The sequence below is a fragment of the Opisthocomus hoazin genome, chromosome 1 (assembly GCF_030867145.1).
Source record: "Opisthocomus hoazin isolate bOpiHoa1 chromosome 1, bOpiHoa1.hap1, whole genome shotgun sequence".
NCBI classification, from domain to species: Eukaryota; Metazoa; Chordata; class Aves; order Opisthocomiformes; family Opisthocomidae; genus Opisthocomus; species Opisthocomus hoazin.
Window position 1 is genome coordinate 140,879,249 of NC_134414.1, and position 22,801 is coordinate 140,902,049.

A 22,801-nucleotide genomic window follows, 5' to 3' on the forward strand; every position below is an offset into this window, starting at 1 on the left:
AATGCAAAACAAGGCGAATTTCCTATGAACACAGAAATGCAAGGAAACTGAAAATATGTCCAACTAAGAAATTCTGTTTCTTCATGATAAAGTGAGCAGCAAAATGAGCTACTGAAATAAGAAAAAAGTAGTAATATTAGATCAGCAAGGTGGGATGCAGTCATCCGGATGGCTTCTTGGATTTTTCCAGTGCATTCATCAAAAAGGTCATTATTTTATACTGCTTGGGAAAGCTTAGTGCACACATTTTTTAATTGCTGGGAGTCCAAAGTTACAATGCTCAATAAAAAAAAAGTGGGGCAAAGGGTATTCTCTTTCCCCCATCCCCCATATTTTTTCTTCTTTAAATGTTTTTCATCTTTATTATTTAGAAAGGCCTGGCTTAAAAATAAATCTTGATTTTTACCTTAACAGTACTGTAACAGAAAGAGGGACAGTGTTTTTCCCCCAAAGGCTTAGAGGACTTGAGTTGGAACAAGTCAACAAGTCTGCTGGAACAAACATACATTCACTTATGATGGAGACATCTTTTTCTGATGAATGTTTTTCAGAGTTTTTTTATCAAATTTGTGTTAAAAATACAAAGCAACCGTGATCTGTAAACAGTGTGGCTTAATGTATTTATGTATTTCAGCTGCTTTGGTTTTATCTCACTGCTTCATATAATTAGATTCCTACTTGTTCTTCAGTCATCTACTGAGCCTTGCAGAGCAAGGATGGAATTTATGATGTTAAATAAACCCCCAAAGTAAATTTTTTTAAAAAAATCAAGAAGTATTTTAAAAGTTCAATGAAAATGAAGGCCCTTTATATCCATTCTACACACACCATACAAAAACAATGACAAGGAGATCAGAAACCCAGTTATCTTTTAACATTCCTCATCTCATTTCAGAACATTTCAATGAGAAATTCAGTAGCGTGTGTTTGTAAAAATCCCACTTTAAAATTGGCTTTGTGACACACTCATGTTTTAAAATGCTTATCAGCTCTATATGGAGAGGAGCAAATACTGTTCTGTAAGAGGTTATTGATGATAGAATTACAATTAGAATAGTCATGGTGTTTAGCAGAAGCTGGAATGGGAGATGGACAAGAGAAAAATTAATATTGGAGAAGACTTGTACTATTGCAAAAGAAAAAAAGCATATGGAAGGGAGAAAGGTTGACAAGAAGCTGGATAAAAATGATACTAAAATATAGTATACTGCTTTCCGTTCCTCTTTTCCCACTTTACTGTCCGTACTTCTTTCTGATTTTCCATGTTTCTTTCCTTCTATCTGTCAGAGCAGAACTCAATCTATCATCTCTGTCGATTAATGTTGCCTTTGCTATTTCTAGTAGCAGAGAAGAAACCCACTAACCTTTATCCAGCTTTCAATAAGAGGAAGTAACATTGCCCCAGGCCCAATGCCAATTAGAACCCAGAGATTTCCTTTTCAGCCACAGCGTGTGATGTCGTAACTCTTCAGCGGATATCATTGCATTTAAAAGCATTTAACAGATATTAAAGAGTTCTTTTCTCCCAACATATTTCTTTCTTTCTTAGTACCTGTGAAACTGTTTAGACCAATAATTTTCAGTAATTATTCAGTCTTTATGACTATAGTGCATGCAAGATCACATATTCTCTTCCCTTCTCTAGCTAGATGAGATATTTCAACTGGAGAAAACCAGTAATAAATGAATTTTATAGGCCTTTAGTTCTACTGTTATGGAACAGGTGTGGACTTTGAGACAAATAATGGTTCGATGTTAATGTTCTTCAACTACCATCTGCGAGAATGATATTAGTATTTCCCACAGTCTAACACTCTGTGTAAACCGTCGGTGGGCTAGCAGTATGGAGAGCAAAGGCTGAGTGTCATTTGCCAACCCGGGGGCTGCCCAGGCTCCTTGAGGTTGGTCTCTCGCGTTTTGGCTGGGGGGGGGGGTGTCTCTGAGGTGCATTCGCAGAGCGGCGCTGCAGCCTGTTCTGCACTGTGTGCCGGGATGCCTGCCTAGACTGACAGAAGGGCCGCAGCACCGCGCTCAGAAACAGCCAGGGCACAGGAGAAAGGCCTGGGGTAAATGGAGATAAAACAGGCGTGAAACTGCTACCTGCATTGAAGGCTTCTGTACGGCTACCTTCTGCTCTGGAGTGGTGGCATCTCTCCTGCCTCTCCAGCATCGCTATCTTGATCAGCTCTGCGGCAGGAATGCCCCAGCCCTCCCTGTCAGGCGTGAAGGGTTGCAAATGGAGGGAAGGAGCAGGGGCTGCCTCTGCGGCAAGAGGCAACTGGATCGCAGCATGGCTCCTGCACTGCCCTGAACTCCTGTTTTATCCCCTCACGGACCTCTGTCGATTCCGGAGCTCGCCCTGATCACAGTCAGCCCCTCTGCTCCTTCCCGTACCTGGCACTTGCTGGCAGTGCCCTTTTCTTCTCCCCTTCACCCCTTCCCTGTTCAAGGGAGACCGAAGGCAAAGGTGTTGGATTCTAAGCCACAACCAAACCTTACAGCTGATCCACCTAGGACTGGCAGCTGGGTTTCTCAGAGCTCTGTCAGGCGCTTCCCTTTGCCAGAGGTATTTCCAGCCCTAGAAGGCTTGCCGGGACCCCAAACCTAAGAGGTCTCCGGCCGTGCTGGGAGCGGGCAACCCATGGCCCAAGCCCAGCCTCCCTCCCTCGCTTTGCCAAGCTCAGGGTGGCCACTCTGACCGGTGGTGGGGTGGTCAGCCACAGCTTTAGGACGCAAAACAGAAAAGAAACTGCTGCCAAACGGGGAGGCCAGAACGCTGGGTAGAAGGTCTAGACATGTCTAGGCTTTATGCAGCGATAAAAGAAGTGTTTGCTTGGGGTGGGCTAGTTGCAGCTGTACCGCCCAGCCTGAGGGAGTGAGGGGCCCATCCCATCCAGGCCTGCCATGACAGGATTTACAGAAAGCCTGACCCTGGGAGCCTGCTGAGGCCTGGGAGCTGAGATGTCTCCAGACCTGCCGGGAAGCTCTGGTGTATGCCTTGGGGTGCCCTCACATGCTAGCGGGGGCGAATGCGGCCGCCCAGCAGCTCCCTGCCGCTGGGTGCAGCCGGTAGCCGGGCTGAGCCTCCGTTCCCAGTACGCGTGCACATCAACACGCACGTGCAACGTGTGTACCTACATCTGTGCACGTACGTGCCAGCCACACGGGCCAGCGGACAGACACACTCGGCACTCACACGACCAGCACCAACAGCCTCCTCCTGCCCCCGCCTCAGGTTGGTCACGATGGAGATCCACGGTGCGTGGCATGGATCCCTCCTGTAGCAGGGCTGTTCAGGCTGCCCAGCGGCTGCTCCTGGGTCCCAGTCTCCCCAGTTGCTGGCACCAGGCATAGCAGCCCCCCAGGTCACAGCCACACTTCAGCTGCTGGCACAGACCCCTCACTCACAGACACACAGACGCACACAGAGCTCTGTGACAGGTGCCTGGGACTCCCCTGAGCCCTCTGGTAGCCCCCCGATCACTCTGGTAGCCAGCTGATCCTGTGGGCTCGCCGGCAGCTGGCACCCAGATCACTTCGCCTTCGTTTTGGCTACTGATCACAGGCTCGTTCACACGCCCTCACTCGCTCCAGTCGGTTTCACTCACTCCAGTCTCTTTATTTCCTGGCATTTCAGCCTTCATTACAAAACACACGCACCCAGAATAGAGCGTCCTTCATGCCAGAAAATAGTTAGAAATGGAATTTAACAAGAAGACAGGACAAACGGCACAGAACAAGTGGAGGGAATGGCTGGACAACCACGCTGATCAGCAACCTGTCTATATGCTACCAGCTCCTTTTATCCCTTTATCTATTTTCTCACATTTGTTCTTCCTCAAACCACCTAGATCCCCCTCTTTCCCTGCTGTTGGTTCTTCCTCTAAACCTCACATAAATGTAGTGCAATCCCCAAATGCTCTTCTGCATCCCACAATGGGTCCTGTAGCCCTAGGCAATAACTACCTCCCTCAGAAGCTGCTTCTGAAATCCTCTCCCTCTCACTCATCTTGATGGGCTTTCCCCTGGATCCTGGGGCTGAGGTTCTCCTGGAACAGCCCTGGGAGAGGCCCAGACAGGGTGTCCCTTCCTGTGAGTCTGTAATTTGGATTCCCACATGCCATTGTCCCTCTGTGCACCTCTGGGCGTGTAGAGATGGGCCTTTGGTGGGCTGATGGATCCTGTGATGGGACAGGAGTGCTGTCTGCATTCCTGCTCCTGCCATTGTCTCTCTGTGTGCTTTTGTGAGAGCGCAGATGAGCTTTTATCGAACAGCCTAACATAATGCCCTGCAGATGGGAGCCAAATGATCTGATCAGAATTTAACACAGATTCAGCTCTACACTTGTAGCTCATGAATTCATCATGGTTAATAGTAATCACAATTAGAAATAAATAATTGAGCTCAGTGAGGCCAAATGCGTGCATGTGCTTGTCAAGAAAATGAGTCAAGAGGATCACAGCCTTGAAAGGTGGTTGTTGTCATGCTCATCGTAGCCATGTGTTGCCTTCTTCTAAAGCCTGGCTCTGTCTGACCTCTGTGCTCACCTGTGTAGTGTACAGTACAGGAACCTCCTGTTTCTTTAAAGTTCCCTGCAACTTTACTCAGCCTAGTCAGAGGCTTATGGGGGATGCTATTAAAGCACTTTGTTCTAATTATCTTGATGGACAGAAACATGCTTCAGGTGTGAAGGGGTAGATATGCCTTGGTTCTTTCAGAAAGAGAGATCTTGCACAGCAGAAAATGAGAAGATATAAAAGTGTGGTGGACACCAACTCAAATAGCATTTGCTTTCTGCTGCTTTTCATTTCACCATGTTTAGCCTTTTTAAGGGACCAGATTATTTTTTTTGCATTTGAATTCTAGCTGGTGGGTGTCTCAGGCTTCGCATTCATAAGAGCCTACATGCCTCCTGCAGACCTGTGTACGGCAGAGCACAGTATCCCATTTGTACCTGGGAAGTGCAGTGACTAACCAGTGTAAATGTGCTAGAAAAGCCAGTTGTTTGCAGATGTCTGTAGAGAAGAAATTTGCTGTAAAGAGTAAATAAAAAGCTAAAAGCTAATGAAAATAGAACTACTCACATTCAATGGCACATATTTTAAATAGACTGTATTTTAAATAGATTGCTGAATTGATCCCAGGAACTTTATGGTTGATCATTATGGGGACTGTATTTCTTTCCAGATTCCAAAAGGCTCAGTTTTAAGTACAGTGCAACCTTTTCCTCCATGACATGGAAGCAAATAACTTTTAACAGAGTTTGAGGATGGCACAAAGGCTGAAGGCAAAGTAAATAGCAGTCTGGACAGAGCAGTCACGCAGAGCATTCCTGGTTACTTGGTTGACTGTTGTCAACAAAGTGTGCTAATTTGTATTTAGCTTCACTTTTATTGCAATTTAATCTTATTTAATAATATTATTTTTTATTAATTCACTTTTATAATTTTTATGTATTAATATTTAATTTTACTTGATCCTTTAAATTGTATTACAAGGCATGCAAAATCAAATGGCACAGACTCTGCTTTTGAATGGGTGGCAATCCCAGAAAGCTGTGCAAAATGCATAGAGATCTGAGTGAACAAACAAAGAATGTGAGGATCTGCTGCAAGGTTATGGCACGATGGGTTAATGTGATAAGGAGCAGCAAGTAAGTTTTAACTTTATTAGCAGAATGAGAGCAGTCCTGCATTACTGTGTGTGCTTTTATGTCCACATTTTGAAGAACTGAAAAAATTGAGATTTTTATCTTTTAAAAAGAGACACAGGTTTATTAAGTGGGCTGGAAAAGTGCTCTACAGTAAGAAACCTAAAGACCTCAGTCTGTTTGGTTTGTCAAGAAGAAAAGCGAGTGTATGAGTAACTTTCCTGAAATGTAATGGCAGGTATTAAACAGGTCTTTAATCTTGCTGAGAACGGCAAAGCAAGGGCACCAGCAGCTCTAAGCTGATGCCAGACCAATTCAAATTATAAAGGAGAAATGCCTTTTTAAGTGATGATGGTTTAATATTGGAGCAGGATATCAAAAGAATTGGTTCTTTCTCAGTCACACATTAGATGCTTTTTCCTGGGGAGCTGTGCTTTAGCCAAGCATACATTATGCTTGACAAAAACACAAATAGCTGGTCTTCATATGGAGATAACTGTGTGAAATATAATAGTTGATGATGTGCAGGTGGTCTGATTAAAACCAGAAGGTCTAATTTAAGGCTATTGTGACCTTAAACTCAGTGATTCTCCTGTATGCTGAGCTGAGTTGGCTTGAGACTGCTAGAACAAATTGTAGTGGCACTCAGAAGCCTGACCACATGTGTTCCCACAGGAAACGAGGTGATTGCAGTAGACTGGAAGGGACTGAAAGATGTGGACCAAATCAATATGGACAGCACCAGTTCACTGCATGGCAGCAGCTTCCATCGACCTTCCAATGAGGTGAGTGCCTGTCCCAGACCCACTTACCCAGGGGGATCAGAAAGTTTCAGTTCTTTCTGAGTTCAGAAATGAGTGTTGTGCATCACCGGGGCATCATCTGGGAGAGGACCAGAATGCTGGTGTGTGCCCACGGATCAGACTTTCATAGCTGTCCAGTTTGGCTTGCATTGAATAGAGTTGAGTCACCTGCTTCACAATATCCATAGTGAGTAAGAATTTGCAGATGAAGGTGCTTTTGACCACTCATGACTGGCGTGGAACAGAACATGGGAAAAACTGTGGCGGTTCTGACAAGCCTGTAGGTCTGCGTTCCTTGAATAATGGGTTCATTCAAATGCCCAGCACTATGTCTGTCCCAGCTTCTGCAGCACAGCCATAAAATCTTTTGAAGAAACACTTTTGCCTCCATTTTGATTTTTAGGGCTGCATTCACTAGTAACTTGCTGCCAACTGATTTACCTTGCAGTATCTCAAGGGCTTGTTCATTTGCTGTTCTGAATTATTGCAGCTTCCGCAATCTTAGATACCTGAATTTTCAGCTCTGTGAGGTTAAGGGTATGCGGTCATGATTAAGAAAAAGATCAAAGCTATCTTAAACACACAATATTTGAGGGATCACAAATAATGTTCACAAATAACATTAACAACATACAATTTGCAAAATCTTACAAAATGCTAATGTTATAGGTATTTTTATTTCCTTGTCATACCTTGCTGGCTTGGAATGTAACTTCAAGAAACTTGCAGTTTCACGGAATCCTGGCGGAAATTGTGGGGCCAAAACTTGTATGGAAGATTCAGTTAAATCAAATGCAGATCTAAAGGTCAATGAGCATAAGCTGTACCTCAGTGAACATTTTGATTTGGTGTACGTGTAATTGATTCATTTAAATTTTCCTGAGTGTCCGCATCCCCAAAACCAAGGTGTGAGTCCTCCCAGCTGAAGGAAATGCACTATGAATTGGTACTGTAATGGCTAATATGGGAAGTGGATCTGGTTTGCAAGGGGAAAGTGGGTCAGAATGGGCAAACTGAAAGACTACAAAAGAGAATAATTTCAGCAGAAAATAATTCTGTAACTTGCTGTATTATACTCAAGATACATAGGTAGTGTAGCTCCTCCTGGTGTTAGCCTCAAAGCGATGCAACTCCCATGCAGGGGTGCCAGCATTGCAACGTTTAGCCAAGAGCTGTTAGAAGGGGACCATTATGAGAAGGTGTTTGTTTCTCTCTCTCTTGCTCTCTAAAATCATAGAATCATTTAGGTTGGAAAAGACCTTTAAGGCCATCGAGTCCAACCGTAGACTCTATATCATCCTACTTGCTACTGTACCTTCAAACGCTGTGATACCTACAGACACCATAATCAACAGCAGGGAAGGAAACCATGTTGAACAACGCAAGTTTTTTTGATACATCAGATAAAGTAGTGACTGTTGATTATGGCAAACTACTAAAGAGATGCATGGCTGTTTGCAACTGGTTTGTTACACTGACACGATGTCCTCCTTTGCTTTCTTTAGCAAACACGGACAGATTTCTCCTGGGATGGTATCAATGTGAGTATGTGCCACACCACTTTTCAAATTTCTAGTCATCTCTTCACAGGAAGACCAGGATTTGTCTGCCATTGGATACAGTGGAGATTGGAATGGAAACATGACTGAAAGTCTTTAGTGCCACTGAAATTCTGGTAATTGTCTAAGATTCAGAGGACGGTGATGAATTTTTTTTTGCCTCTGGGTCTTTTGCTGTCTGGCAGGTATTTAGATCTGCAGGTGGCTATTAAATTGCCTTTGTTCTCTTTGGGACAAATGTGTGCCATTTTATATGTTCTCTTTTCAAGATTTCTGGGTGCTGCTAGATAAAAAAGGTGTCTGTCCAACAAGTTTAAAAAATCAGTAGTCTTTGATTAGAGCGTCATTTGATCTCCAGGAGTTTGGGAGAAATGTATCCCTTGTTTTCAGTTGCATACACGAGTAAAAGAATTCTTAATGTCCCCTGGGGCAGATGGTCAGCACCAGTTAGCTTCAGTTAACAAGTGGAAGAAGAAACAAGCAAACAAGTAACATATGTTCCTTGTTGCTCTTAATACCTGTGCTATGAAAAAATATGATTTTATTTTTTTTCTTTTTCGCTAATACAAAACCAGCGTCCTGAAAAGGGAGTAATGCATGTTAGTGCTACCAGACTAATTTTTGTGCTCTGGAGGCTTAAAAGGCTTGGAAAGGAAAGATAAGAAATTGCATTTTTGGTAGTATAAGCTTTTTCAAATTCCAGATACTTTCAGACCTTTTAAATGTCTGTCATTTTCTGGTTCTCTGTGGTTTGAAAGCACTTGGGCCACTGAATATCAAGGGGACATATTTTTAACTAACCCTTACCCTACTGACATCTCTCTCATTGTGGCACTTACGGCTTGGGATCTTTTGCCTAGGCTCAGTTAGAGAAAAAAATTGTGCAGGAAAATTATGGTGCAAGGAGCAACTGTCTAGAAGAAATTTGTCAGGTTTTTCCTCACTGCACTTATGTCTAGCTGAAACCAAGGTACACAAAGCCGTATTTCCTTAAAGATAGTAAAGACAGTTTCTTTACCCACAGTTTCTGATTTTCCAACACATTCTGAATCCATGCAGCTCTTTCATGATGCAGCTCTTTCTCTTTCTCAGTGTAGTTCCATAGATCTTTGGTATCAAAGCTGACTCATGAATTTCCTTCCCTTCCCATTGATTCCTGCCTTCATGTCATAGCTCTCCAGCCTCGTAGTGGTAGAGAGCTTCTGCAGTTTACTTTCTTTTCCGGACCATTTCCATGATGTGGCTCACAGCACAGTCCCCAGGCTGCCTTGAATCAAATGGGTGGATACAGAGAACAGCAGCACCCAGGCAAGAATGACCAGTGGGGTCATAGATGGGCATTCTTCAACCACCTTCATCACCAAAGGAAATGCATAATGGAACAAGGACTGTGTTCTCCGCTACACCTTTCACTTTTTACAATTCTTCCCCTGCATTCTGATTTCTTCAGCTCACGTGTTACACAGAGACATTCCTGGCTCCAAAGTTACAGGATGCCTTAGCTGCAGCATTTACACTCAATTTCCAGAGAAACTCACCTCATATTTTGGCAATTGACTGCAATTATATGCAGTTCAACATCTTTACAATGCCTTCCTTTGCCTCCAACTATTTGACTGTCTAGCTATTGCTCTTCTCACATTTCATGAGGCTTGTACCAGTGACCAAATGCTTGCTTCATGTCAGGATTTAAAATTTCCAGTGTCGTGGTCACTACTTTTGAGTATCTTTGTGTTTGAAACATGCTGGACTTGATTTTCAGAGAGGTTGAAACAAAGAGCAGAAGCAATGCTTGTTTAGCGCTTGTGAAAATTAAGCCTTATATGCAGAGCCTGGCACTTCTGAAGAAGCCTGATGAAATCATCTTGATGGATTGTGTTTTATGGTGACATTTGTGACTGCTGCCTGTCCCATTAGTTTCCTGTCCTTGTTATTCAGGGACTGAGGATGAACACAGAGAAGAGCGTAAAGGCAGTTAAGTCAAACTGTAGACCTCATTTCTTTACAGATAGTTGTAGGTGCTTGAAAGAGGATGCATGACTGATACAGTCATGTTCATTTTATTAAGACCATATGGGAAGAAATGAAAACCAGAAGTAACATATAAAAATTAATATCTGTAGTATGATGCATATATGATGCATTACTGTGTCTTGCCTGTCACATTGTCAGCTCCCCATTGTAAGCTCCCTGAACTGTCCATCAGCCATGTCTTGCATCTCTAACACAGAGTTGGGAGCAGTCCAGCATGTCTGTGGAGGACTGGCAGAAACAAAGGCGGGCTTCTCACAGCCTGCTTCTGCCTCTCCCACTGACCTTGCCTCACTCAGTCCCAGTGCTACGCAATAACCAGTCCTGGTTAAATAGCCTCTGTTTTTTCATGCCCTTCTTTTGTTATTTTTCTTGTTGCTTGCTTCTGCTCCTCATCTTGCCCCTACCTTCTGGAATCCCTACTGATTTCTCACTTCAATTCACTTCCTTTTCTCCTTCCTGTATATTATTTCTTCATATTCTCTCTCTTTTCAGCTCTCCATGGAAGATACAACCTCCATCCTCCCCAAGCTGAAACGCAACTCCAATGCTTATGGGATTGGGGCTTTGGCTAAATCATCTTTCTCTGGTGAGGTCCTCAAAATTTGTGTTTATCCTTGGCAGCTTCTCTCCACAGGCCTTTTTGCTTCTTCCCATATCTCTCTGTTGCTCTCCCAACTGCTCCTTTCTAACTCGTGCCTTTTTTGAGGGCTTAGAGGAGTCTCCACCACCATGGTTCTAGATAGGGAAATCTCTTAGCTGTTGCCCTTTCAAAGAACAGATTTGTCTTACTCCTGTTGGCTTCTCAACATGCACCCCACCACAGACATCTTCAGTTGCTTCACCTCAAACAGTCTTGGTTTAACCCCATTTTCTATTTTTTAGTTTTTTCACTTCCAGACTTCATCCCTCTTGCCTAGCTCTGCCCTAAATGGAATCTAGGCAAGGAAGGAAATGGCCTTTCATATTTGGGGTTTCCCTTTCCCCCCTTTTGAGAGCCTGTCCAAGGAGAGATGGAGAAACTCTCCTGGAGAGTGACAGAGTGAAAGGTGGGAGACATCCAACCCAAGGCATGAACCCTGTCAGGAAAGCAGGGGAGAAGCTCCACTTCCGAGAGGTAAACAGCGTGGCAGACAACCCTGGAGCTGTGTAATAGCCCCTCCTTGTTTTCTAATGTCTGGCCCCTTAGGGATATCTCGCAGCATGAAGGACCATGTCACAAAGCCAACGGCTATGGGCCAAGGCCGTGTGGCACACATGATTGAATGGCAAGGCTGGGGCAAAGGTAACAGCCAGCAGCAGCAGCACACGCATGAGACAGCACGCAAAGACGCTGATGCCTACTCAGACCTGAGTGACGGTGAAAAGGAGGCCCGGTTCCTTGCAGGTAGTGCTAACTTTTTGACATGTGGATTGGATTGTTTGGGATGTCACAGATCAGAATCCTTGAGAGATCAAAGTCCAGGAACCTGAAAAACACCCTCAGGAGAGCCTGTGGGTGGTTCAGATGGCAGAAGGAGATGAGAGACTGTGGTTGGAGTATTGCTATGTGGTTGGAATGCAAAGTGGAGAGGGTGAGAGCCAGCTGGGTGATGGGTGTTGCTGAGATATGACAGGAGTGGGACAGCATGACCAAGAGATGAGGTTAGAGAGGGTGGTGAGAAGTGGAGACTTTCACACATCCTTGCTTCCCCTCCCTGTCTCCTTTGGCGCAGGAGTGATGGAGCAATTTGCTATTTCTGAGGCAACTCTCATGGCCTGGTCCTCCATGGACGGTGAGGATGTGAGTGTAAACTCAAATCAGGAGAACCCAGCAGGCAACTACTCTGAGAACTATCAGGAGCTAATGGAAAGCCAAGGTTAGTTCCAGTGCCTCTTGCTAATCTTGAAACACCCCTTTCCTGCTCTTGTTGTCGTGTTGCTCTCTTTCCCTCTACCCTGTTTTATTCTGTAGGCTCAGTTTTTGGGTTTGGGATCTAACAGAGGCATCACCTTTTTGTGGAACTTTCCAAGGAGTCTAATCTCAACAGAGAGGCTCCAAAGCCCAGTTCCTTTGTCTTTTTAGGGCACAACTGTGGAAAGCTACCAGCTCTTGCAGTCAGTTGTAGGTATAATCAAGTTCATCTACCTGCTGCCTAGAACTGTCTTTTCTCTTCACCCTCCTCCCCTCTAAAGGACTTATCTATCTACCCTGTGCCGTACAGTGCCACGCACAGCCACTCCAGCTGTCTATCTGAGTGAGCCAGCTCGGCCTAGAGAAGGTGTCTAACTGTGTGTTGTTTCCCTCCTTTACTTGCAGAGCATATGGCCCAGACGCAGTATGACAGCTGGCCTCATTCCTACGTCTCGCAGGGCATGTATTGCTTAGGTTCGTCCGACGCCTGGGAGACCAGTGACCAGTCCCTCATTGCTTCCCCAGCAACCGGCTCCTACTTAGGCCAGAATTTTGACGAGTCCCAGACAAACCTTCAGGAAAGCATTTTGATTCAGAACAGCCTTCTCCAGCAGCAACAGCTGCAGCAACAGCGGCAGGAGCAGAACTTCATCCAGAGCACGGGGCTGGTCCACGTGTGGCCCTTGCAGACTGCTCAGAGTGGGGGTGGGGCTGAGTCCAGCACATACATGGAGGACCACATTGAGGATGAAGGGAACCCACGGCTGGAGAAGGCTCCTCTCCTAAACAAGAAGCCCTCTCCAGAGGAGGATGATGCAGTGTGCCGGGACCTGGAATCACTGTCTCCTCGAGAGGAGATGGAACATGCTGCACTGAGCCGCAAAGTCTCAGATGTCACCTCCTCTGGGGTGCAGTCTTTTGATGAGGAAGAGGGAGAAACAAACAACTGATGCTTTCTGTGATGTTCTCATCACTGCTGAACAAAGAGAGGGGTGGCAAGGAATGAATTGACAGGGATTCTTCTCTCCAGCTCCCCATACTTCCTAGCAGACATACCTTCCATTCCTGACATTTATTTTTTTAAACAAGAGGGAAATGTCAAAGTGATTGACACATGAAGACCTCTTCTTCCCCTCCACCATGGACATACAGTTTTAATTTTCATTGCTCTGGGCAACACATGTGAGGTGCTTGCAGAGATCTGGATTGGTAAATCATTTGTAAGTCTTTTTAATACAAAGTCTTGACTGTGGATACAAACTCTTCTGGTACTGGGGATGTGGCTGATGAGAAAGGCTTGGTATAGGGAGCGGCTATGTGGCTAGAATCCGTCTTGGCAGAATGGATGTTGCTCTGTGGACACGGTCCCCTTTGATATAATAGATGAATATAAACTGGTTTAAAATGAAGATATGGCTTTACAAATGTAGATTGCACTAGTATTGTGATTGTGGCTTATACAGAGGATAAGGCTGTGTTCGATACTGACTGTACTGAGATGAAAGATTTTCTGTGTAACCAGATCCTCAGTACCACCTTGGTATGAAATTGTAGCCTCGATGGATAGAAACTGCGCTCCATGGGCACAGGCTGTGCTGCAGTACCAATGGGGTGGCTCTGTGGGCACAGCTCTGCTGTGTCGTGGAAGAATGGATGCAGATATGAATCTAACCCTGCACTCAGATATTCAGGCTTTGGTCTCTTTCTAATCTTTCATTTATTTGTTTCTCTCTTTGACATTTCTACCTTCCCAGGAGCTGGCAAGAGTGGTGTGTCCTTTTGGCATGGGGCACTGGATGCCAGTGGAACGGACATTTTCAGCTATGGAGACAGTCATAAAAAGCTGATTCTTGCAGGGGGCTTGAGAACATGTCCATGCTGGTGCTGCTGCTGTATCCTTCTGTCTTTTCCCTTGCCAGCAGTGTGGGGAGATCCAGAGAGTAGGCAGCAGATCCAGGAACAGCGTGTACAGCTATGAGATCACAGATATCCAGTTTACATTGAAGTTTCGAGTTTTTGGTTTTTTTAATCTTTTTATATTGCTGGGTAAGTGTTCCAGTCAAAGCGGTTAATAGTGTGAAAGGCCTGTACTCCAGTCATCACTTAGCAGAAATACTGCACCTTTCCCATTTCTGCCGCACCTTCTTCAGTGCCAAATGTAGCTGGAGGAAAGGGAGTGAGAGGAAGTTTTGTCCTCCTGTTTCTTTCTTCTTCCTGCCTATATTTTCTGCTTTTATTTTCGTACCCTCAAGCAGTGTAAATAATGCTCAGTACTTGGTGTGTTTGCTTTACCTCCCATCTCTTTTCTAGGAGTGGAGAAAGCTGATTTCAGGAATTTTCCCTATTTGTACGAGTTCTGGGGTTTTCTTGTTAAAAAAATATGGTTCATTAATTGGGGCGAATCGGCTCTTGCAGTTCCTTGCATGTTTCTACAGACCTTTTTGGGGGGAGAGGTTTTGAAAGGAAATTAAACAAACTGTCTCCTCTCAAGGTCTCACCAGAAAATAAACAGGAGGAAAAGCAAAAGGAAACATTGTACAATGCTACTGGTTTTGCTGGTGGTCTGAACAGAACCAGCAGAGATTTACCCAAGTGCTGAGTTTTAATTGCAATACCTCTTGCAAGGAAGCATCAGCAAAGCATGGGCTTAGATCAGATGCTAGATCTGATGAGCTAGAGAAAGGAATTTGCCTGGACACTGCCACAATGTCCCAGGGGCAACTCTTTCTCACTGACTCATATCTACTCTGTTTAATTTAGGATACATTTGTCTCTTCTTTGCCTCCTCTTCAAGCTTGGTGTATTTTTTGTATGACAGGAAGATGATATATACTTCTTTCCCAATTCAGGTTTAGATGCAGCATATTTGCAGGGAAGAATGTCTGAAGGGAATAAAATGTGACTGAAGTAATGTCATCAAGTGTCAGAATTCAGACAGCTCCTGGCAAGCAAAGCAGATTATCTCCAGGAATTATGAAAAGTACGAATAGGACTCTCAGGTAGAACTTTACCCCACTCGGCTTTCTCCCACTGACACAGGCAGCTGCATGAAGAGGGTCTCCTCTGTGAATGCCCACGTCTTTCCAGCCAAGTCCACTTCAAGTGGATCTGTCTTCTCTCTCCATTGCACCTCTAAAGGAAAGACCTTTAGGATATTTAAGTAAAACTGGTAATTTGGTGTAGGTAAGAGATGAAAAATTTTGTGACCAGCTTTTTTTGCCCATTTACTTGGGCTTGCTTACATCTCTTTAAGGAGGTGGCTCTTCTCCTGAATGATGACCTTTCAATGTCTCTTTAAAGATGTTTACACATTCAGGTTATAACCTCCCCTGGGCAGGAGAGCTTGATAAAGATGATCTCCTACAGTTCTTGTAGGGCCAGTGCTAGCTCATTGTCCTGAACTGTTTTGGGTCTAGCCATGGAGCAGGGCCTAGGAAATCACACTAACCAGAACAGGGAGACAGGACAAGTGCCAAGAGCACCTCAGCAGATGACTAATGAGTAAGTCTTAGGTTTTTTCTTATTTCTTTTTTAAAAAGCCTTTAGGGAAACAATACTGGTTGAGTATGTTCCTTTGTGGGAGAAGATTTGGGTGGCTTGTTGCTTTTTGTCCAAACCGTTTTGTTCCCACGTGCCTCTCCAGGACCAATCTGGATGTTTTTGGTAACTTTCAGAGTAGCTTCGAATGATCCCTCTGTGCTGTTTACAGGATTGGGACAAGTGGGTCAGCTTGTCCAGGGCTTCTTTTTCCTTTAATGTGGACATGTGATACATTTACTAAGATGTCTGATCGATGTCTAAAAGATGTACATGGTCTCCATACAAGGCAGTGACAGGGAATTATCTGCATGGGAAAAAGTGTGAAAAAAAATTACCTTAGAAAATTCTATGGATTTCAGTAGGAAAAGAAAACCTGTCTGTAGAGTTTTCTAACCTATGGAATGGGATAGAGAATTATATCCTGCTGTATAATTCCATAACCTGATCTCTAGAAACCTGTAGATACGCTCTCTTTCTCTATGAATTCTGGCTGGTTTGAAGGCTACTCTCTAGATAGACTTTCAAACTTACTAAATTCTATAAAACTTCTTCATAAAGGTATTGACTTTCTGTGAATAATAAAATTTCAGCCTTTTTCTGAAAAAAAAAAAAGAAAAAGAAAAAGGCTATTTTCCCTGACCTTTGCACAATCCAAAAGAGACATGTATTTGTCCTTGCAGTTGCCAGGAGCTTGACAGGAGGGGTCAGGTCTGCCCATCAACCTTCGCGACCTGAGTGAGCATCCTGAGCTGAACTGGAAAGGCAGTTTGAATCTCTTAGAAAGTGGAAAATGGTTTGTATAACCTGGTCTGTTCTTATGTAACAGGCCTGCTGCTTGTGAGTGTCCAATATCAGAGAGAGAAACCTGGAACCTACTGTACATTTCCCAGAAAAGCCATTATTATATAGCTACACCTATTCAAGCATATGGATGGCACAGGTGCTCTGTGAGCAAAATTTGGCTTGCAATTCCTTTCTCCTGGTGAGGAGGGATGAGTTGGAGAGAGTCCAGCCAAATATTCAGAGCCCAAACTGAATTTGTGAGGCTGAAAATAAGAAGGAAAGGTAAGCTCAGTATCCCTGGTCTACGGTTACTAAGAAACTGAGCCCTGCTGTTCATTTACATGAATCCTTTGTAGAGCAGAGCTGCACTACATAAAAATTTTGAATTTTCTTGAAGTAGTGGAGGTAGAAGATTCCCATCTTTCCCCCCCAGCCTTTGTCTTCAACAGGAACTTGTTGAAGTTATTGTGCTGAACACAAATGAAAGCTTAATCACAAGTGACCCTAATGGAAAAATATCTCAGGTTCCACTGCAAGAAAATTCTCTCTTCATCCTTTTCCCATGATTGATCATATCTGATCAGTTACACTATTTCCTAAGCTTTTCTTTTAAATAAATCTTCAGCTTTCTTTACAGCCTTCTGAGTTCTCTTCACCTCCGTTACCTCAGGCTCTGGGATGGAGAAGTCAATCTGCTTCTTTCAGTTTCTGTGCCTCTGAATCATCTTCTTCTTCTGGGAAGTTGCTGACAAGTCACCCACTTGCTTTTCCTCCTTAAAAATTTAACATCACCTTTCATAATAGGCTTGCAGCAGAGCACAGAGTTTAACTGCACCTCTGAGCTGATCAAATGGTGAGCTGCTGTGAAGGAAGCAGCCCTCTGCTCTGTGCTCACCTCCCACGATCCTAGTGCAGATGCTGATGCACAGCTGACCCCACAGCAAGCCAGTGCACTTTTATCCTCCTATGAAAGTGAAGAAAGAACAGCTGTGAGCAGAGGGAGAGGAGAACACTATTGTCAGCAGCTGGCCTTTGTATCAGGTTGGTTAGGGAAACTGTGAAAGTGCAGTTTGAAATGGCATCTTCATGATGAGTCTAAGCTGCTAAAAGGAGCTGTCATGCCTCCTCCCTTCCGTCACCACCAGCCGTATACTTCTGCTGCCTAAGAAGCACCAATGCTAACACTCACTTGGCTGCTCGGGAACTGGCCCCACTGAAAGCTAACCCAGCCCCCTGTAAAAATAAGGGTTTCAGTGGGATCAGCTCCTTGTATTGTTTCACTTGGTGAGGCAAGCATCACTGAGGGCTGGTCAAATACGCAGATGGTCACATTGAAGAGTATTTCTTTGGTTGCAGATGCAACTTAAATTAGCTTAAGCTAATTGTGAAATATCTGTCTGAGAAAAATAAACACAGCTAGGGTACCAGGGAACGGATAGTCCCCCCTTCTCTCCCTAGTGTTTTCCTTAGAATTTCTAGTATGCTCTTACTTCATTTGGTTTTTGTTGTTATTTAATGTCGTGTTATTTCCCTCATTATTCCCTCCCTTTCCACAGGCTCTTTTGAGATAATCCCTTCCAATTGGGCAGGAGGAGATGAGTAACTTGATATATGCATGGAATTAATAAAATTAGCATGCACAAATCTCACGTGCACTCGGTGATTACACCAATGTCTTCTCCTGTAATTGCAGGAGTCAAAGCCTTGTGCAGGAGTGAAGCACAGCTGTTGGAGGTGAGGTTTATCCCTATCTTTAAGCCAGTTCCAGTCTAGTGTGAGATCCAGAATGGCACTTCACACCTAGGCAGAGTCTGTGCATGATGTACTGTGTACAACAACAACAACTGAAAAATATTAGTTGTAGGCTCAAAGAACTGGAGAGAAGGAGACTGTTCTCTTCATTTGACAGAGGTATGAGGTATGGTGGTGAGGCAGGGTAGTGTGCAACAGGACAGGCTTGTGGACAGCTATGTGTGCTCTGTGCAATAGCAAGGAGAAGTCTAGCCAGAGAGGGAAAGACATTAAGAGGAAGGCTTGGGAAAAAGATAAAGAAGATAAAGAATAGTTTGAAGTCTTACGTTTACACAACACAGGTAGGATGCTTCATGGCAGACTCCAGGCAGAATGGGCTTAAGTATAACTGTAGCTCCAGGACTGGTGCAGCTTATCGTACTCCTTAGTCCAAGCCGCACTACATTCTGGAAGACAGAGTGATAGGAAAGAGATCTTCCAGAGTTGGGGCACCTACTGGCTTTATTTTCATCATCTGTGAAAAACAGTTCACAATATGCTTAATTCTTCCAGGGAATCATATAAGAAATACACCAAATAAAACAGTCATTTTCCAAATGAAGTTAATGTGAGTTCTTTTCTCATTGGAATCCCAAAATATCTAAATTTATCTCAGTTTCCCATAACTGCTGTATAGGTAATTGCCTAGAAAAAGAAACAAACTAAAATCCACCTCTAAGTGTTGTGGAGAGCAGGGCAATGTTGGCATAGCCTAAGCTCGCTCTTCTAATTTCTCCCAGATGGAAATTCCCATGTTCTTTGTTCAGACAACTCGAAACCATCTGGTATTTCCCTTAAACTGTTTGTCTTTTTCCAAAAGAACAAGGAAAAGAAACGAAAGAAAAAAAACCCCATTCTAATACAGAGACTATCAGCATCTGGTGCTCTTACATCTAGAAAAATATAAATAAGTAACAGCCTCATTTTTGATTCCCCTCTCCTGTAGCAATCTGACAGGGAAAGATTTCTATGCCATGGCTCAGGGAAAGGAAAAATAAGCAGGGAAAATATGAGTAAATTAGTGCCTATTAGAACTAAATGTATGTGTAGCACAGCCCACAGTCACTAAAGCACAGTGTCAAATATGAATGCAAGCTGTAAAGTCAATGTCAGGTGCCTCTTTTGTATCATAGGCTTTTCCCAGGCTAAGTAGTAGTGAACCTGCACAGGGGCAGAAGAGAACAGCTGGAGATTGGTGCCAGGCGAATGTCCGTCCTTGTCTTGGAATGTGTCGTGGAGCCTGGGCAAGGCTGTTGGGGACACTGTGCTCTCTCAGCAGCCCAGCCAGCTTCGTGAATTACCTAGGTGAAGACAAATAGTTATTATGTCAACAAATGGACATGGACGACCTACACTTCGAACATTAGGGTCTATTTGCATCCTTGCACTGACATTTTTCTCCAGCATAGGCAGAACAAAGTGTTATCTTTTCCTTGGAAATCAAAAGCAGCTCTATGATTGTCAGTGTTGGTCTGCGCAAAAGAAAATATGTGATATATTTTTCCAGTGCAGATACACATTGTCAAGCCAGAACTCTCTGAGAAAGAGTATGTTTACTAAAACTGTAGAGATACTTGTTCAAGAATATTCTCAGTGTAGACATCATAGAATCATAGAATGGTGCGGGTTGGAAGGGACCTTAAATGTCATCTAGTTCCAGCCCCCCTGCCATGGACAGGGCTTACCTACTGATGAGTAGTAGCTGCTGTCTTCTAGGAAGAGAGGGATTGCAGTGTTCTGTGGAAAGAATACTTCTGAGGCTCTTCCTCACTTCCTTTGACTGGGGAGATTCTAAATGCCCTCTGAAACCTAGTCTTGTTTTTGCTTTCCAATAAGGGATCGAATGTCCATGCTAGCAAGACAAAAACATCTAAAAAGGCTTTTCTCCATTATGGAGACAAGACTGTGCACCAAGATTTACTTCTAATAAGATAAAGGCATCCAGTCCAAATTCAGCGGCCTTCTGGATTCATTTTCATTGGGCATGGAAATCCAGTCGTGAGTTGGATGTCAAAAGGTTAAGAACCTTCTTCCAGAGCTCTGCCAAGCTCCCATGGTACAAGTACAGGTGGACTTCCCTTCTTTTCAGATACTGCATGTGTGAGCAATGTAGCAAGCCAGAAGCTGTTTTGCAGGTATATATTCTTGTTTGGCTTCAATTTTTCTTCTCTGATTTGTGGATGTTGTGCATGATTGGAGGTCTCCGGGAATCCCTACACTATAAAACTGGGACTCAAAAGTAATTTTACAGGGGACAGGATTTCTCTTGTTTCAGCTCTTTTCAGATATGAGAGGGTACAGACTGAAGATTTGGGAGACAGAAGCGTGGTGGATGGGAGTCTGAGGGGTGGCATGCGGAATGGCTTCCTGAAGCATGTTTAAAAGTAACTAAAGGCTTGGGTTTTCAAATGTTGTATTCTCAGTATCTGAAACTGCTTTAGTGTAAGCATGGGACAACGGAGGGTTTTTTTTAATGGAGGTTAATTTTTCCCCCGAGCCTGTACACATTTTCTGTAGGGGGAAGATGCATGGTCATTATGTGTATTCTTTCAAGCTAGTGTTTACAGGGGTGCATTAATGTTTGGGGGGAAAGTACTGAATGGAAGTAAAAAACAAAAAGGGAAAGGGACCCACTATTGAAAGCTTTCACCCTTACCTTGTCCCACACTAGCCCTTAATAACTGAGTCTGATTTGCCTTTGGTCTTCCAGCTCCAAAACATGTTTGCCTGAAAATTTTTGTTGGATATACTTCGCATGTTTTGATAATGTGACTTATGAGGTAACACTTCTACAAAGATATATATAAATACATACATGTACAACCACATACATACATGTACACACACTACATATAGACTTAGGAAACTGTATGGCACTATACACCTCCATGCCTGTATGTGGCAGCAACCACAGTAAAGGAGGGGAGGTAGCTCAAAATAGCATGTACAGCCCTTTATGGAGTTGTTATTAAACAGAATGTGGTCTTGCCATCCTGGCTGGTGGAAGTGTTTTATTTCTGTGGGATTGGTTCCAGGGGAGTTGCGTCTGAGGAAGGAGGATCAGAGGAAGAAGGGGTGGGTCTCGATGAGATAGTCTGATGCAGAACACTGAAAAGGATCCACGGTGGCTTGGAGAAGCATCCCAGAGTAGTAAACATATGACACACTATTTCTCATTCAGAAGATAAGAATGTCACATGTTCGACTATGCAGTGCTAAAATCTTATGTGTGCCTGTGGCTACCATGACACAAATCTCAGGCCATTGTGACAGATTTGATGATAGACAGCATCACATTGACAGGACCTTCTAGTTTATCATAGAGTGAGTTTTCCTGTTCCACTGAAACCACAGTTTCTGGATGATACATATAAGTCCTGTCCTGATATTGGTGATGTGCAGACACCTCTGGTACAGAGTTTGACAGAAGTTTCACAACAGCAGCTTAGGACACAAGGAGTCATCTGATGCTGAGGCTGTAAAAGGCACTGAGTAGCAAGACTCTGGTTTCACATCCCGGTTTTCAATCGGTGCTTCTCGGCCTGCTGTCCTCAGAGCAGGCTGGGGAATTGGTTGACCCAGAGGGAAAGGACCATCTCTGCACTTCCAACATTGCTGTATCATCAGCTTCTGATTTAGGACATTAGGCCAGCTCCAGTAGTGCTTTGTTTATCATATGGGAATTTTAAGTTCTAGACATAAAAGATACAATCTTTCGCTGGTTCTTACAGAGGCTAGGCAGTGTCACTTGCCCTGCTTCAGGCATAGTGTATTTCACAATCAGGGCTATTTAGCTGATCTTTGCTTTCTGTATTCTATTTGAAGTTAATCTGCTTCCTTCCAGTTTACCTGCCTTCGCTACTGAATTGATTCCCACTCACCCCTTGGTATGTATGTCTGCATAATTATGTTCATATAATTAATTGCAACTTACATAAAACACACATAACTCCATTAGGATTTTGGGTTTGGTTTTTTTTTTGGTCAATCCTGTAAGTCCCTTAGTACTCACTCCTGTTGTTTTTTCTTTTTTCCAAATGGCCTCTGTGTTTTTTGAAAAGTAGTGTGTTAAATTAAATCAGTTATTCCATGTATGTTTAAGACTTGCGTCCCTGGGAAAATATATCGCTGGGCCTGGAAGCTGTACCTCTGCATAGGAAACATGTCTCTTTTTCTTAATTTCACATTATGCTACAAAGACGGTGTCCAGCTGCTGAATGCTTCGCCTAACAGAACTCTTTTACCATCATACTAGAACAGATTTATCCCTCAGTTACGTACGTCTTCTCTGGATTTAGCTGCTTAGCCCTAGTGTGAACTTCATTCTGTGGTATCTGCTTTGGTCTCTGATCTCCACTTTCTGCTTATTTCTCTGTTTAGTCTAGATGGCAAATCTACCATATGTTTTTCTCATGTTACTGTCTTACAAGCTCTGATATGTTACTTCCTTTTTCAAGTCACTAATGAAGATAATAAATAAAAAGGGCATAAGACCATTCTTGCTGCACACCTCACTAGCTCTGCACATTGCGAGCTGCAAGGGTATTTTCTATGCAGTCCCTCAGACAGTTCATATCTTCTGTGCCAAAGAAACTGCCAATTTGATTTAAGCATAAGATTTTGTGACATGTTTGCTCATAATCCAGCCAGCACACAGCTCCCATTTCTTTTCACCGCCCATTTGCATAAGTGCACTACAGAAGTTTGAGGGGGTGAAAAAAGCAGATGAATATTTTTTGGCAAATGTAT

At 43.6% G+C, this 22,801-nt stretch overlaps 1 protein-coding gene across 2 annotated transcripts in view; it reads left to right on the forward strand.

The window, feature by feature from the left end:
• The window catches only part of FAM131B (family with sequence similarity 131 member B), a 42,885-nt gene extending 20,436 nt beyond the window's left edge, over positions 1–22,449 (forward strand). The window contains exons 2-7 of one of the 2 annotated variants that reach the window (XM_075438827.1): positions 6,327–6,436; positions 7,960–7,995; positions 10,540–10,633; positions 11,234–11,431; positions 11,760–11,903; positions 12,344–22,449. In XM_075438827.1, coding sequence (XP_075294942.1) covers positions 6,327–6,436; positions 7,960–7,995; positions 10,540–10,633; positions 11,234–11,431; positions 11,760–11,903; positions 12,344–12,888 — 1,127 coding nt within the window. In that variant the 3' untranslated portion in view covers positions 12,889–22,449. Of the gene's footprint in view, positions 1–6,326; positions 6,437–7,959; positions 7,996–10,539; positions 10,634–11,220; positions 11,432–11,759; positions 11,904–12,343 lie in introns of both variants that reach the window. The other variant, XM_075438817.1, reaches the window with a different exon arrangement.
• Positions 22,450–22,801: the final 352 nt, after the last annotated feature.